The sequence below is a fragment of the Barbatula barbatula genome (assembly GCF_947034865.1).
Source record: "Barbatula barbatula genome assembly, chromosome: 7".
Taxonomy (NCBI): domain Eukaryota; kingdom Metazoa; phylum Chordata; class Actinopteri; order Cypriniformes; family Nemacheilidae; genus Barbatula; species Barbatula barbatula.
Window position 1 is genome coordinate 992,744 of NC_136770.1, and position 16,300 is coordinate 1,009,043.

Consider the following 16,300-nt stretch of genomic DNA (forward strand, 5'->3'; position numbering starts at 1 on the left):
CTCTCTCTCTTTCTCTCTCTCTCTCTCTCTCTCTCTCAATGATACACACGATTCTCTCTCTCTCTCTCTCTCTCTCTCTCTCTCTCTCTCAGTGATACACACGATTCTCTCTCTCTCTATCTCTCTCTCTCTCTCAATGATACACACGATTCTCTCTCTCTCTCTCTCTCTCTCTCACTCACTCTCTCTCTCTCAGTGATACACACGATTCTCTCTCTCTCTCTCTCTCTCTCTCTCTCTCTCTCTCTCTCTCTCTCTCTCTCTCTCTCAATGATACACACGATTCTCACTTTCTCTCTCTCTCTCTCTCTCTCTCTCTCTCTCTCTCAATGATACACACGATTCTCTCTCTCTCTCTCTCTCTCTCTCTCTCTCTCCTCTCTCTCTCTCTCAATGATACACACGATTCTCTCTCTCTCTCTCTGTCTCGATGATACACACGATTCTCTCTCTCTCTCTCTCTCTCTCTCTCTCTCTCTCTCTCTCTCTCTCTCTCTCTCTCTCTCTCTATGATATACATCTGAATTGATGAATGTATGCACACTTGTTTATCTGTTTATTAGCTGCAAATTGAACATAATTATTAAATACAGGTCTTTATACAAGTCACGTGTATCATGTCTTGGTAAAAATGTGAATGTTAAACAGTATATTAGTTTTAATTTGATCCCATCTACTGCAGCCCAACACCGCAGTTCACATTTGCACATCCACAACACCACTGCAATGGCCTGGCGTAATTGACATCAGGAACGAGTCCATCATTTCCTGTTGCTGACGGTAATCCAGGTGTCATCTTTAGGTGTGGACACCAGCTCGTACCTGGCCTCAACCACCTGCCCTTCCACTCTGTGCAGTCTTACCTGCGCACCAGGGTGCTCAGCAGCACTGTGGCCACGGTGTATGCAAACCTAAAAAACACGGAGATGAAGACATTACTTAAATGCGATTATAAATGATTCACTCCCCGTGAATACCGAATACCTGAGTTCAGGGCAGGCCTGGTTTCCAGAAAATCCCAGCAGTGAGAAGCTCTTCATCACTGATTCATCAGCGAATCTGTCAGGGTTAAACCTGTTCAAGAAGAGAAACTGTTAAGAAACACTACAAACGTTACTAAAGTACCTTATATAGACCAACATACCTGTATGGAAGTGACCAGGTATCTGCATCCTGAAGAACGACACCCAGCGCGTAATAACCAATGTCTGCAGAATCACAGAAGAAAACGGATTTGTTAAACATGCACGGACCCCCCAACCATCCACAATGTGATACAGATTCACTTTAATGCAAATCTGACTATTGTTCCAAGCAGCGGCATGCACTGCAAATGATAAACATTTCTGTCAAATTGCACTGTGTAGCCCAGCCCACAGTGAACTAACAATATATTGTGATACAAAAAATATATGTATTGTCAATTTTGTCTTCTTAATTCTATTGGTTGAGCTACCAAAATGTGACCGCGTAAACATACACGTTTTTTAAAGGCGCAGTGCATAGCGGCATCAAGTGGTGAGTTAGCAAATTGCAACCAACGGCTAACTATCCCCCTTTCATTTGGAAGCACTACGGTGGCTGACACAGAACTAAGATGTTGTCACATTTGCATTTATAAGCCCGCTCTCTAGCAGTTTGTCTGTTTAGGGCTACTGTAGAAACAACATGGCGAATTCCCTGCAAGCTCTGACTTATATTTCATTCCTGTCAATAGATCCTCCTAAAAATGGACCCACATTGCTTTTAGGGTTGCAAAGCGTTCTTCTTTATACTTAAATGGATATATATTTATCCGTCTTTTATTGTTTCATGCACAGAGGCTTGTTCTCACCTCTTTAGGAATGACGTGTTGGTCCACCTTCCCCTCCACCTCCTGTAATCTGGCAGCGACTGGTGTAAGTTTGGATGTGCGGACGGTTTCATTCAGCACCTGCTGACAGTACCTGGAGGGAGAGGAGTTTCAATATACAAATCTACATGTGTGCATTCGGCTGATACTTACACATAACTCATAGCTCACACAAAGGATAAGCACATAATGCTAAGCGACAGGAACACAAACAAGAGAGACAGTTTGGAGTGGAATACATTATTAAAATAAATAAACTTAAATAAAAACGCTGATAAAATTGTTAATGCATGTTTTTCATCTCTTATATTTACTTTTATCTTCTACTAATATATTTTACCAAAAATTGTGTATAACTTCCATTCAGTAATCACAGACGACGCGCCCTCTAGTGGCCAGAATGTAGATAGGAAAATCACCATGGAAACCTATGATGTGGACTCACCTGAGCTGAGGAATCTTCTCCAGGGTAACAGGCTCCTCCCCCAACACTTCAACAAGCTCATGATAGAGCCGCTCCTGCACTTCCTCTGATCCTGACAGAAAGTGTACTGCCCAGATGCACACTGGGAAATGACACCGATGAGAACAGGCCACAGGTTGAAATCAAAGACTATAAGCGGAGCTTAAGCGAAGAGGGAGGAGAAGTTTGGACTTACAGTTAGCAGTGATGACACAGCCAGCTAGAGTAAAAACCATACCATCTTCTATCACCTGTGGACAGCAAAATACGACAGATGTCAATATCATTTGATCAATAACGTTTGAGTGTAGGCCAGATGATGTCACCTGTCGTTCTGTCAGATTGGCCTGGAGTAAATAGTTAACAAAAGAGGACCGATCAGACCCTTGACCCTTCTGTTTTGCCACAGACTTCAAAACTGACTCCATCTCGGCCAGAGCTGAAAATAACAAAAACAACGTGTATGATCAATGAAGACAAACAAACAAAAATAAAGTGAAAAAGTGCTCAACGTTTCGCTCACCACTCTCATAATGGGCTTTTCTGCTTGAGCTCTTCTCTAGTGATCCATCCAGATAACCTTTTCCAATCTCCGACCAGATCTATTCACATGTATAATTCAATTCAATTAAAAGAACACTATGACAAACAAACAATATTGTGGTGTAACTATTAAAAACACTCACCGCTTCATGGTTCTTGCGGAAGCGAATGACCTCTGCATCGTCCTGAAAGCGACTCCCCATGGCGAGCTGAGTGACAGCTTTCATAGCCAATCCAAGCAGATGTGAACACAGGGGGGTGTGTTGAGACTTGGGGTAGGATGCCCACTTATCAACCAATTCCTCCACCAGCTACAAAATGCAGGTTAAAAATCTCCAAAAACTCCCAGAACCTAAATCCATGACATGATAAAAAGCCAAATGTTCGATATAAAGAATACTTCACGCACCCGAAGCAGAAGAGGAAAGTGATTCTCCAAAGTTTTATTGATTGCTCCTTCGTACACTTTCTTTCTCATCACTTCTGCTCCTGAACCTGGCTGGTAACATAGCAACGACTTAAGCATCGTCTCGAACGAATCCGCTGAGAAAAGGGTGCAAACATGAAAGTGTGTTTAGATTATTTGTCATACGCAGGGTGAGAGATTTTGTATTTGTTGTCTAAGAGCGCTTGGCAGGTCACTCACTGGTCCGGTTGGGGTTGATGTGTTGCTGTATTTGGGCCAGCGCACCCAGGCTGACCACCGGTCTCCCACCAAACCAGAAAGATGCCACAGATCCAAACTCATCATGAAGACCCACCAAGAATTCATGCAGGCTGCCTCTGCTCACTATGTCCTGCAGGTTTCCATCTCTGAGAAAGATGAACAAGTGTGTTGCTCACAGTGGTTGAATATTAACAGAGAAACAAACTAAACTTACTTCTCCTCTGTGGGGTTTAGTCCAGGTATACCTGAGGCTCTTCTAGAAGACTGTCATTAAAACAACAACACAACACATTGAGCTCATGCATCTATTGTAAATATGAATCATTTGTCAATTGTAGCAGCACTTAAAACAAAGGATTGTCACAACTATACAACAGTTGGCAATACACATCAAAGATTGTTTATTCACCGGATATAAATACAGGACGGCGCCGATTAAAATGATGACAAATGTCACTGCAAATATAGCAAAATCCAGCATATTTGTTTTTCAAAGATGTCTAATGTGCCTCATAAATAGGGTTAAACTGTAAACTCGCTATCCACGTATACAGTGCACATCTAAAATCAGCGAAACCGTGCGGATCGGCGTTCACCTACACGACCTGAACAAGACTAAAACAATCGATCGCAGAGACTGAAATCTGCACAACAGTCGTTTAACTTTCTTTGAAGGTTTTTAATGAAAACTATAATATTCGTAACTGAAAGTGTAAACTTTTTTATTTTATGAGGCTTCATATTTATTTAGGATGTATTTTTGTTGTCGTTTTGTTTTTATTTATTGTTCTTTTGTTAATGTTTTCTTTATATTGTAATTAAGTTCGTCTCGTATTTTGTGAATATTGTCATTTGCAAGCTGCATTATACCGTAAATCTATCAATTTGAGGCGATCGTAAAATAGCGCTACATTTTCCATTGACGAAACGTTTTTTTCCAGTAGCATTCCATAATTGGGTGTCTGTACCAAAGTACCGCGAGAGCGACTCTAAAGTATATGAAGACGTTTATTCTCGCGGTAATTGAATGTCATATTCCGATCGGTCTTGCGCAGTAGGCCGAGCGCACCTCTTGTCCATAATTAAGGGGGAGTGGCGAATGATAATTAGCCTCGTGCTGATCTCTTTAAACGTGACGCACGGGAGCGAGAGTCAACTTTGCAAAAAGTAAGACGCTAAAATGCTCCTAACTGAAGCAGTCCTCGCGCTTACGCTCAGTGTGTATTTTAGCAACGCTCAGAATCCGCAGATGCCACAAAATCAGGCCAGTGATTTGTCGTTTTTGAAAGAGTTTGCCCATCACGAGCTGCACGACCCCCAGCAGCAGGTGAATGTCAAGTCCCATCAGAGGTGTGTGCTGGAGCAGCACGAGCGCATTGAGTGCGGAGAGTCTGACGTCACCGCAGATGAATGTGACGCCATCAGCTGCTGTTATGATGGACAAGGCTGTTATTATGCCAGAGCAGGTGAGACCTCTTCATAACGTCAAGAAAATGGTTATTTTATTTCTTCTTCCTCTGTAAAATATGAGTTGGTACTGTGGTTTTGATCCCGTCTCAGTGACCCTGCAGTGCACGAGAGATGGGCAGTTTGTGTTGGTGGTTGCTCGAGACGCCACACTGCCCCACATCAGCTTGGACTCCATCCATCTGCTGGAGGATGACCCCAGCGGTCAATGCGCTGCTGTTGGCACCACAGCCACCTTTGCCATCTATCAGTTTCCGGTCAGCTCCTGCGGCACCAAAATGATGGTGAGGTATAACAGAAAAGAGTCCCTGTGCGTCTGACCGGCAAACCTCACAGAGCCTCTTCATGGAGTGATGCGATGCAGTTCTTTATTTGTCATGAACCGCAATCTCTGCTTTTCCTTTAGGAAGAAGATCATTATATTATTTACGAAAACATGATGTCATCAGCGTATGAAGTGGGCATTGGGCCCCGTGGATCTGTCACAAGAGACAGTGCCTATGAGTTAGGGACTTGTTTTTTCACTCACTAAAGTGGGCTTCGTAAGCAAAATCCGAAACGCATCAGGTCATTTGATAATTTTTCCAGGTTGAAGTTCCAGTGCAGGTATTCAGGAACTGGTGTTGAGGCTCTGATGAAGGAGGTCAATACAGTTCCTCCTCCTCCTCTCCCCGTCTCTCAGCACGGCCCACTCCGAGTGGAGCTCAGACTCGCCAACGGACAGTGTACCACTAAAGGATGCACGGATGGCAAGTGTTCGCATTAAAACATCACTGATGGCATGCGTAATGCATTTAACAGCTCATCTTCCAGCGTTACAGTAACGTTTGCAATGTTAAGAATGGAATAGTTAAAACTTTATAGAGAACAAACGGCATGTGAAATGATGATCTCAGTATATTGAATGCGTGTGTCCAGTTGTTGTTAAAGAAAACAAACCTGAGAATGCTTGTCTATTGCACAGATCTGTAGCAAGTCCTCTCAGAATTCTATTCATAAGGATTTACAAATGTGGAAGGAGCTCTTATAGAGAACAATTCTGCAATAATTAACAATTTGATTGGAAAATAATTATTTGTTTAAAATTTTGTCCTGAATTTATTTTGGCAATCCTTTTTTTACATAACTTTTAACTTATTTTGTACTTTCATTTATATTTATTTCTCCATATTTGCATTTACATCCATATTTAAATATTTATTTCTGTGCTTGTATAATCATTCAATTGACATTTCTGTGAGCACCAAATTTTTTTCAAAATATTTTATAACAGCCATTATTGCGGGTTTGGTCCTCCAGAGCTTTTAACTTGAGTTGCAATGCATTTTAAAACATTTTAATCAGTTTTATTGATAAGTACTTCATAAGGTATTCCCTAAAATGCACCTATTACGATGTTGAAATCATATCTTTACTCCCAGGCATTCTAATTGGATTTGATCTGTTGAATTGTTTTATGGTTTGAAACCTTAGATTCTGTTCAGCACTTTAAATCAACTTCACTTACTATTTATTTGTGTACTTTAGAGGATGTGTATACCTCGTACTACTCCGAGGAAGATTACCCTGTTACCAAAGTCTTGAGAGAACCCGTGTACATAGAAGTGAGGATTCTGGAGAGGACCGATCCAAACATCGTCCTGGTCCTGGATCACTGTTGGGCCACGTCCACCCAGGACCCTCAGAGTCTGCCAAAGTGGGATCTGATAGTTAATGGGTAACTGCCATTATTATTCTGCTTCCTGTTTACAATGTGTGAGATGAAAAGCTGTTGTGAACCTCTGTGCTCACTCAAAAATGTAATTCCTAGCTGCCCCTTTAAGGATGACCATTACCTAACCACGATGCTTTCTGTTGGACCGTCAGAGCATCAGTATCCATCTCATTATAAACGCTTTGTTATGAAGATGTTCACCTTTGTAGATCAGCCCTCTCTTGTGCCGCTGCAGGAACGGGTACGTGTTTGTTACTCATGCCTTCTCTCAGACTTTGGTTAATCTGGTTTGTCGTCGCTCTCCTCCCCGTCTGTCTCTAACAGGTCTTCATTCATTGCACTACATCTGTTTGCCACTCGTTTGCCTCGGAGTCCTGCGAGTCCAGCTGTGGCAGGACGAGTGCGTACAGATCAATGCAAGATTCCACATGTAGTTGTTTTTAACAGTGTTAAGTGTATTTTTTCTGTATTTATTCTCATAGGAAGGGCAGTTTCAGAACAATCAAAAGATTCTGAAGAGAAAGTGTTAGTTTCGAGTGGCGAAGTTGTTCTCCTTTCTGATTTGCCAGTTTCTAAAAATCTCATGGATGATGATGATGGTATGAAATTTTATTTTTACAGGATTTAAAAAATGATTCTGAAAAATGCTTATGTTTTTTTTGCTTTGTTTGTAGTGTCACACGTATTGTTTTATGGATTATGGTCAGGAGCGGCAATAACCATATTTGGTGTCTGTGGGCTCGTGGTGGCTGTTTTCCGGCGTGTCAGACGTCGCCCCCAGCCGACTCCGGTGTGACTTAATAAAATCACAAAGTATGTGGCCGTGTTTTGCGTGGCTTTTGCTGGCCTCCAAATTAAAGGTCCGTTCTCTAAAAAAGGTTTATTGCAAATGTCACAGTGGTAAAGCATTGCACATTAAGATATATAATGATAAATATACAATCATGTATAAAAAACTCAAACAATTAAGGTGCCTCATGCAGTGATGTTTCCTTTTTCTTCTGCTTTTGGATATTCCGCTTCCATTGACATTAAAAACTCTGTAAGAGGAAAAAAACATGTTAACTAGATATAACTTAAACTTCCAACTTCTTTAAAAAATAAGTGAGATTCAAATACCATTTATTAAAAATGCAATAATCTATTAAGTAAACAATGCTTTACATGGTCACACATCATCTATCGACTGAACTTTGAACATTTGTTGCGTTTACCTTCTGTGTGGTCAATATCTGGACTTAATGACATCAGAATCCAGGCCAGTCCAACCAGCAGAGTGACCACCAGGTTTACTATAACCCACGGGTAAATGATGCTGCTCTCTGAGCCCGGCTGCCTGTGTCATCAGATCAGCTCTCATTACTTGAGTCGTTTATCTACCCATAATGCTCTGCTAAATGAAAAGGGACCTACCATAGTGTGGTGTTAGAACTGGAGTATTGATTATAGAGATTGATCCGATCGCTTGTCATCTGCTGGCTTAAAGATAATACAAGTGCACAGAAGTACACTGAAAGATAAAACATTGCATGTTAGTGTTCGGCTGAGCGACAGACATTTTACTATACAGTTTATAATATAGTACATGGGTTCTCAAACTTTTTCGTTGTAAGGCCCCCCCCCAAAATAAAGACTTGTAATCTTCATTTTAAATAAACCAAAAACATATTCAGTTATACAATGCTGAAACATCAATTATTATAGTTGGTGGTCTTATTTTTCCTAATGTTTGATGATATAAAATCTATAAATTTCAATATTTCATAAACACCACAAAATCTGTGGCCCCCTTTGATCCATCTCACAGCCCCCAGTTTGAGAACCACAGACGTAGTAGATATATTAACGTGGAAAAAATTGCTTGACATTGTATTTATCATGCTACTGCAAAGCAGGATGGGTCCCAAACAATAATGTAATTCATTTTTACATAATGCGGCAGCATCCAAATATATGCATTAGCATGTTCGTGTAATGTAAAAATCCTTTTTGTTCAATTTCCAATAAAATATTGTCACGATTATAAAGGTTCTCGTGTGATGTAAGATTTTGATAAGCTACAACATGTAAATTCTTCTTTTAGACGAGTACAGAATGAAGTGATAAACTTACAGAGAGAGGCGAGAGCCACAGGACTGAGGGTTTGTAAACTTCTCACAGCCACAGGGGCTTTAGCCAAATTCAACCTGCGAGAAGAAAACGCATTCTGGTTTAAGTATGTCAATGTGGCTGTAAACTGTTATTAGACATTGATGTAGAGGAACAGAAGGTCTGATACTGCACCTGTCGAAGGCAGAGACGGTACTGAGAGCCAGCAGCAGATACATGAGAGACTGTGCGGGGTAAGCCAGCGGACGATACTGCCGAAGAAGATCAGAAACTCTGCTCATCTGTTCTCCACACAACACATAGATCACAATAATGTTCCACACAGCATAACCGGCCAAAAAGCCGTGCGAAAACAGACCGATGACCCTGTGAAGGAAATTCAGATGAGGTTTAGAAGTCTTTCCACGGACAGTTCATATAGTTTTACATTACTCGCTTATACTCTTGATAAGGGGATAGATGACTCAAAAATGTAAATTCTGTCATCATTTGATTAAAACATGTGTGTGAGTCTCTTCAGTGGAACACGAAAGACGATATTTGGAGAAATGTCTCAGTGGTTTTGTGTTTATACACTGGAAGTCAATGGGGTTTAGTGTTGTTTGATTATCAACATTCTTCCAAATATCTTCTTTTGTGTTCTGCAGTAGAAAATCATGTAATGATGCTAGTGGCACATAAATCACACATTTAAAGTTGCACACATATATTATGAAAGAAATAATAAAACAGACATTGGAGATCTAGTGCCAGATTTACTAACAGCTGGCGGCAGCGTAAACGTCTCTTGGCGTAAAACAACTACAGACTCAGTGAAAATGCGACAGACCTTGTTGCTCTTCAGATGCCAACTTTATCGGAGGAGAGTATTTAAATGAATCACGCAAGGTGATTTACTAAGGTTTACGCTCGTCATTGCACTGGTATTCGCAGCATTATTTAAAGCCCCAAAAATCCATGCCTTAAACCCTGCGCTGCTCCTGGTACATTGCATCGGTCATTATAGAAATAGATATCGCGCCTTTGTTCTTTAATGAGCTCCCACTGATCTTCCCACTCCCTTCTGATCTTTGCACTGCAATTGAGTACTTCTGGCCCCTAATGTCAGACACCTGTATCCGCTGTGTACTCTCATTGACACATCTCTGGTGGTCCACATTGAACGGATGTCCATAAAGCTCTGCTGCATCTGCCCGCTGGACTTCCACTGTTCCACTCGCTCAGCTTGAAAACGTCCTGCCGGCAAAGAAACCCAAACATGGTCACTACTCACCCATTGTAAGTAACGAGCGCGTCACAAACTTAAGCAGGAATCACAAACGCTGACATACACACATGAATCAGCACTTACGACTCTTCTCCACGAACACTTTCCCCACAGGCTGACTATGTCCTTGTGGAGCAGAGAACAAGGAATGCTGGGAAACTGGGGCTTGTGGGTCTGTGATGATGTCATCGTCCTCCACATCCAGTTCGCTGTTGGACTGCATCTCTGTTACTTTAGGTTTCACCCTGGTGAGCGAGAGAGAGATGCGAATGAAACCAGGACTTCTTTCACAACATTCAACATTAGTCAGTGACTCACTTTTTCTTTTTGGGCTTGCGTGTCACTTCCTCATCAGTGATCTGGTCCATCGTATCTCCATTTGACACCAGGTCTGTTTGAGCTCCCTCTACATCTGACCAATCAGAGCATGGTGATATTACACGTCTGTGTGTTACAAAACAATCCCGGTGAGTGATAAAGAATGACGCTTGTACCGACGGCTTGTGCTTTCTTCTTCTTCTTTTTCTGGGGCGGGTTGTCCAGAGGCTCCAGGGTCAAAGGTTCCCGACTCTCTGACTGTCTGCGACTGGTCAACTCTCCCATTTTCATTCCACCGTCTGCAGAAAAAATACACGTAATTAAATCAATTGTGCGTGTACAGATATTTATTCATACGTGAACTCTCACCATCGGGTTCTTCTACACTCTCCACATCTCTCTTCACCTTCTTTCTCCTGCTCTTTGGTACAGGCATCTCCTCTGTAGAAGACAACAATGAACGCGTCTCTTAATGTTGAGTTGCTTTATCCATAAACATCCATTTGAAGGAAATGTTTTTGTTTACTGAAGATGAGAATCGAGTTCCTCACTTAACAATGAACAACACACAGCAACAAAACTCAATCTACAGAACGACTAAGAGCTCAAGTGCTTGTGTGTTTTGTCACCCTTAAAGGGGTTGTTTTATAAATAATTATGATAATATCTTTTTATTTAATTCTGTAAAACATTGAAGCAACATTGAAGTAAGGAAACCACCAATGGATAGAACTCCCTACCAATCCGATTCAAGTCTAACACAGAAAAACACTCACCTGTTGTGTCTTGACTGTGTTTGTAGTCATGAGGAAGGAAAAGGAAATACATTTAATATAAGAATGAGGTTTCTGATATAAGATGTAATGTAAACACATTCTCAAACTTCTATGTGATTTTACCTGGGCATGGACGGCAGTGCTCGTGGTCCCCTCTGAAACATTAAAAATGAAATCAAAACAGATTCTACAACAGCAAACTTAATACCGTTTACTGTGCGGCTCTCTACTTAGACGAAACACACGCCAAGACAGGAAACTCGATGGGTCGATATGTGCAAACATTCTTCGCTCACCAGATCAAGCTTACCGTTGTCTTTTTTGTCATTCCACCCAAGACTACATGTTGTGTAGATCTACATGTTGTGTAGATCTGACGTGGACGTGTAGACAAGACCTTAGGCTTAGTACACTTACATCAGAGATTAATGTGAGTCTAAGAGTATAAATCTGAGACGGGGCATCTGCCACGAAGCAGGATTATGAGAAGAGAGGAGGAGTCAGGACCAGACAGTGTTACTCAACCGTCCAACACACACACACACATATACAGTTGTGTTCAAAATAATAGCGGTGTGTTAAAAAAAAGTGAGTCCTTATGATAACTTTTATTTGAATACACAAATGCATTGGGAACACTCCACTATAGTCTATTCTAACTCAAAACAGGAAGAAAATGGTTCGAAAAGTAAGGAACCAAGATTCTGCTCTTTTACTGTAGTGTTTGGGGTCGTCGTCTTGTTGAAACACCCATTTCAAGGGCATTTCCTCTTCGGCATAAGCCAACATGACCTCTTTAAGTATTTTCATGTACTCAAACTGATCCATGATCGCCGAATCAAATAAATAGGCCCAAGACCATAGTATGAGAAACATCCCGTATCGACCATGCTTCACTGTCTTCACGGTGTACCATGGCTTGAATTCAGAGTTTGGGGGTCTTCTGACAAACTGTCTGCGGCCCCCCAGACCCAAAAAGTACAATCTTGCTTTCATGGGTCCACATAATATTGCACCAGTCAATGTGTTCTTTGGCAAATTGTAAGCTGTTCAGCACATGTTGGTTTTCAACAATGAGGCTTCTCTCCGATAGCTCGGCTTCACATAGGGCGTTGTGGTTTTCTATTACTCTACTAGCAAAATATTTGCCGTATAGAAATATACTTTATTTAGCAAAAACGGTGACTGATCTGGTTAGTGATGTTGGTCTGATGTTATTTTGAACATAACTGTATATTCATAACTTCTTTATTTACATCAACAAGCGTGGACACCACCACACTTCCACGGCAGTACATAAAGCAAACATTTTAAAGCCCTTTATGAAACATAAGCATGATATGGTTAAACTCTGGTTACTGCAATGTGTTAAATCTGAGGTTGGTATTATTTTACTACAAAGTTGAACCATGGTTAGTTAACATGCATTATTTATTTACATTAATATGAAACTACATCAATCGTTCAGTGAATAGAGTTTAACGTGAATGAATAAAGCTTGCAGTGGATGTAAACCCAGCAGTGATCTCTTTATTTATAGCTTGTATTCAGTTGCTCCTCGAGGTTAAATAGAAACATAGAAAAGAAAACATCATTCATATGACAGTCTGTGTTTTACCTTCGGGATTTGATGAATCGGGGGCAGATCTCTCCTCCTCGCGCTCTGAATCAAAGCAGAACATACAACAACATGTCAATCTGAACACGCGCACACATCATAAACATACAGCGGGTACAACAATCAAACCTTCGCATCGATGTCCATTCTTTTGATTTCTGTTTGACAATGAAAACTATTGATCTTAGTACAGTCGTATGTGGTCCTGCATGCGTCTATTGTTGACGTTGGAGACGAGTAGGCGTGTCTCAATCAACGACGCGTTACGCGCGCGTACACTGCGCCTAGGCGCCGCCATATTTGGAAGGTCAAAAGGTATGGAGTTAATATTGTGCCTTAATTTAACAAACAAATCCAGCATTTTGCAAACAAACTCAATTTGCTTTGCAAAGGGAAATCTCGCCTCGCAAACAAACAGAAAGCAATGTGCAAATACAAAGGTCCGTTTGAGCGAGAACGCAGATAATTAACAAATATAAATGATGTTTTACAAATTAAAACAAGCCATCCTACAAATTACTTGTAACCTGTGAACAAATACTAAACCTAGGGCATACAAATGCATTCCTGTCTGTTACGATTGTGAGACACTTGCCCTTTTAAGAGAATCTCTCGGGTCGATTTTCTCACAAATGTGTCCAGGCAGATTTTCTCACAAATGCAGTTGAGCAACTCCCTCTTCCAAAACAGCAGATGGCGCTATAGTGGATAATTTTAAGGTAGCGCCGAATGATTTGAAAACGCGTGCTTGCTTACAGATGACGAACATGAGCGGTGAACAAGTGAGTTTATGTCCTACTGAACATATAATTAACATTTTTGAGGTATTGTTTTGCAAAATGATTATTACACATCTAGACAGAAACCCACATTAGCACTTATTAACACTCCGCTCTCTAAAGCATATAGTATCTAGCTATAAATGTAAAGCTCTGCCATATATGTTACGAAATTACTAATAGTGACACAACATTACACTTTCTTTCGTTCTCCATAAAGTGAGAAGATTTTATTTAATTGAAAAGAAGGTTTCATTCTTCTGTCCAAAATAATAATTTGGGCACTACATACGTCACAGGCAAGTTAAGAAACAACAGTAGATTGTTTGTTTCATTTATTAATTATTTTATTACATTAACAATTAAGTTGACTGAATTCCAACTAAAAACTAACTAAATAAAAAGCCTGAGACCCTTTCAAAAAGTGAACAAAAAGGGGTGCTCAGTGGACAGGTAACTTGAGATATTTTTAACTTAAGAGTTAATGTTTTTCCTTGTTCCATTTCTGAATCTTAATGGAAATTAAGTACCACACTTAATAGAACATTACGGTCTTCTAATCTAGATTATATTTTGTATAAACTATTTGCAAGTTTTCAATGTTTAGCATATTGTACTCTTTGTAATTCGCTTTGGATAAAAGCCTCTGCTAAATCACTAAATGTAAATATTGCAGTTCAAATTGTATTAATTATCTTTCTATGTCTGTCCATTGATCACATCTCCCAGGTAGTTCGCATAATGATGGATCGGCTTCAATCTCGACTTCACCACATTCTCAGTCGGCAACCTCTGGACCTAGACTATTTACAGTTCATATGCACACAGGAAATGGTGTTGTTTAGTGCATTTTCTGATCAGATTGCTCTTCCTTTCAGACCCCGGGGTTGGCTTTGACCCTGAACCTGTTCCTAACCAGCTGTTGCTGTTATGAGCGACAGCAAGTTTCTTGCTGCACTTTCAATGAGTGCATACTCTGGCTGTAAATAACAAAAACAGAGAAAATAAATTAAATAATAACAATGATTTCATTATTTCAGGCATGTTACAATACACTTGTCTTATAATTGAGTTTGATAATTGATACTGATCTCTCAATACAGTACAATACACTCACAAAACTTTGAGCAAATCCAAAAGGGAGTTAAATTATTGCATTTAAAACATGATAAACCAAGTACTGCTTATTTAGCTGCTATAGTTGGTCCTATACTTGGTCCTTCTCCCCCATTGACAAGGTAAGGGTGACAACAGAATATAAATATTCATCATTCTGGTTAGCTAAAACACAGAAATTTGCTTGCACTCTGTTCCTGTCTACATTCAGTAGATTTAAAAAAATATTTCAATATTGTATTCTAAATTATATATATATATATATTTAAATAATATATTGTATGTATGTATGCATGTATGTACATGGAAGCTGAAATGTGTGCCTTTCTTGGTTTACCATATCTGATGTGACATTAACAGGTCTGATACAAAAATAACCCCCAGTTTCACAGACCAGTCCTAGTCCTAGACCAAAATGCATGTTTGAGCGGTTTTATCTGAAAGCAACTTGAACTGGTATATTTTAAAACATGCCAGTGTCATTGTTTTGTCTCAAGATGCACACCAGTAATAATTTTTTCTGTAAATTTATAACAGCTACTTTATTATTCTTATTGAACTAAGGCCTAATCCTGATTAAGGCTAATTCCTGTCTTTTAAACTGGGCCTAAATGTCTAAACTTAAAACTATTAAACTATATTGCAGCCATCCAAAATGCATTTAGTATTTTTGTATTGTAAAATATTGTGACATGACATATTCATACACCTCTGCGTTTTAAATGTTCTCTGCAACAATTTCATCATCATTTTCACAAATTATATAACAGTATATTTTTTATATCCCCTGAAATAGAGTGGATAAACGGAATGGATAAATCTATTTTAATGGAAAGAACTTCCTAGCTTTTCAGCAACTTCACTACTGATTTTGCACTGATCGGTCACAATAATATCTTACTATTAAAGTTGTGTTGGCATTGTGAATACCTCAAAAATGTTAATTATATGTTCAGTAGGACATAAACTCACCTGTTCACCGCTCATGTTCGTCATCTGTAAGCAAGCACGCGTTTTCAAATCATTCGGCGCTACCTTAAAATTATCCACTATAGCGCCATCTGCTGTTTTGGAAGAGGGAGTTGCTCAACTGCATTTGTGAGAAAATCTGCCTGGACACATTTGTGAGAAAATCGACCCGAGAGATTCTCTTAAAAGGGCAAGTGTCTCACAATCGTAACAGACAGGAATGCATTTGTATGCCCTAGGTTTAGTATTTGTTCACAGGTTACAAGTAATTTGTAGGATGGCTTGTTTTAATTTGTAAAACATCATTTATATTTGTTAATTATCTGCGTTCTCGCTCAAACGGACCTTTGTATTTGCACATTGCTTTCTGTTTGTTTGCGAGGCGAGATTTCCCTTTGCAAAGCAAATTGAGTTTGTTTGCAAATGCTGGATTTGTTTGTTAAATTAAGGCACAATATTAACTCCATACAAAAGTGCCATAAGAACTCACGAGATCTGCAGTTTTCTGGATCAAAGAATATAAACGTTTCTTTTTCCTACGTTTTCCTAAATCTAAGTATAGTTTGAAGTGGATTATAAGTATTAAAATACCATATCCCTTTTTTATTTTTTATTTTTTTTATTTAATTTTTATTTTTATTT

At 39.7% G+C, this 16,300-nt stretch overlaps 4 protein-coding genes across 9 annotated transcripts in view; 1 reads left to right on the top strand and 3 right to left on the bottom strand.

The window, feature by feature from the left end:
• The window catches only part of abi2b (abl-interactor 2b), a 10,795-nt gene extending 10,481 nt beyond the window's left edge, over positions 1–314 (bottom strand). The window contains exon 1 of one of the 2 annotated variants that reach the window (XM_079459979.1): positions 144–314. The gene's annotated coding sequence lies outside the window, so the exon portion shown is untranslated. The remainder of the gene's footprint in view (positions 1–143) is intronic. The other variant, XM_079459981.1, reaches the window with a different exon arrangement.
• A 322-nt stretch (positions 315–636) lies between these two features.
• cyp20a1 (cytochrome P450, family 20, subfamily A, polypeptide 1) lies at positions 637–4,122 on the bottom strand. The gene is given in 15 exon segments (XM_079460121.1): positions 637–862; positions 865–911; positions 985–1,074; positions 1,145–1,199; positions 1,202–1,208; positions 1,835–1,946; positions 2,298–2,418; positions 2,512–2,566; positions 2,642–2,754; positions 2,839–2,917; positions 3,002–3,169; positions 3,268–3,401; positions 3,505–3,671; positions 3,740–3,789; positions 3,935–4,122. Coding segments are annotated over 15 exon segments (1,371 nt in total). The 5' UTR covers positions 4,007–4,122; the 3' UTR covers positions 637–761.
• Positions 4,123–4,586: 464 nt separating this feature from the next.
• On the top strand, positions 4,587–8,033 carry zp2l2 (zona pellucida glycoprotein 2, like 2). Of its 2 annotated transcripts, XM_079460122.1 has the most exons (9): positions 4,587–4,991; positions 5,086–5,276; positions 5,399–5,496; positions 5,581–5,741; positions 6,520–6,709; positions 6,803–6,947; positions 7,031–7,106; positions 7,189–7,305; positions 7,381–8,033. In XM_079460122.1, the coding sequence occupies exons 1-9, from the start codon at positions 4,706–4,708 to the stop codon at positions 7,500–7,502; spliced, it is 1,386 nt and encodes a 461-aa protein (XP_079316248.1). In that variant the 5' UTR covers positions 4,587–4,705; the 3' UTR covers positions 7,503–8,033. The 2 variants fall into 2 exon arrangements, 1 of the variants encoding a protein (XP_079316248.1); XR_013786888.1 differs by lacking the exon at positions 6,803–6,947 and having other exon boundaries at positions 4,634–4,991; positions 7,381–7,703.
• On the bottom strand, positions 7,302–13,065 carry tmem237b (transmembrane protein 237b). Of its 4 annotated transcripts, XM_079460123.1 has the most exons (14): positions 12,924–13,015; positions 12,795–12,839; positions 11,300–11,331; positions 11,177–11,190; positions 10,770–10,841; positions 10,577–10,699; positions 10,401–10,494; positions 10,167–10,327; positions 9,928–10,051; positions 8,990–9,181; positions 8,819–8,892; positions 8,120–8,216; positions 7,921–8,042; positions 7,569–7,746 (listed from the first exon to the last, which is right to left on the bottom strand). In XM_079460123.1, the coding sequence occupies exons 1-14, from the start codon at positions 12,939–12,941 to the stop codon at positions 7,682–7,684; spliced, it is 1,233 nt and encodes a 410-aa protein (XP_079316249.1). In that variant the 5' UTR covers positions 12,942–13,015; the 3' UTR covers positions 7,569–7,681. The 4 variants fall into 4 exon arrangements, with proteins under 4 accessions (XP_079316252.1, XP_079316250.1, XP_079316249.1 ...); XM_079460124.1 differs by lacking the exon at positions 11,177–11,190 and having other exon boundaries at positions 7,470–7,746; positions 11,284–11,331; positions 12,924–13,065; XM_079460126.1 differs by lacking the exons at positions 11,177–11,190; positions 12,795–12,839; positions 12,924–13,015 and adding an exon at positions 11,487–11,614 and having other exon boundaries at positions 7,302–7,746; positions 11,284–11,331.
• Positions 13,066–16,300: the final 3,235 nt, after the last annotated feature.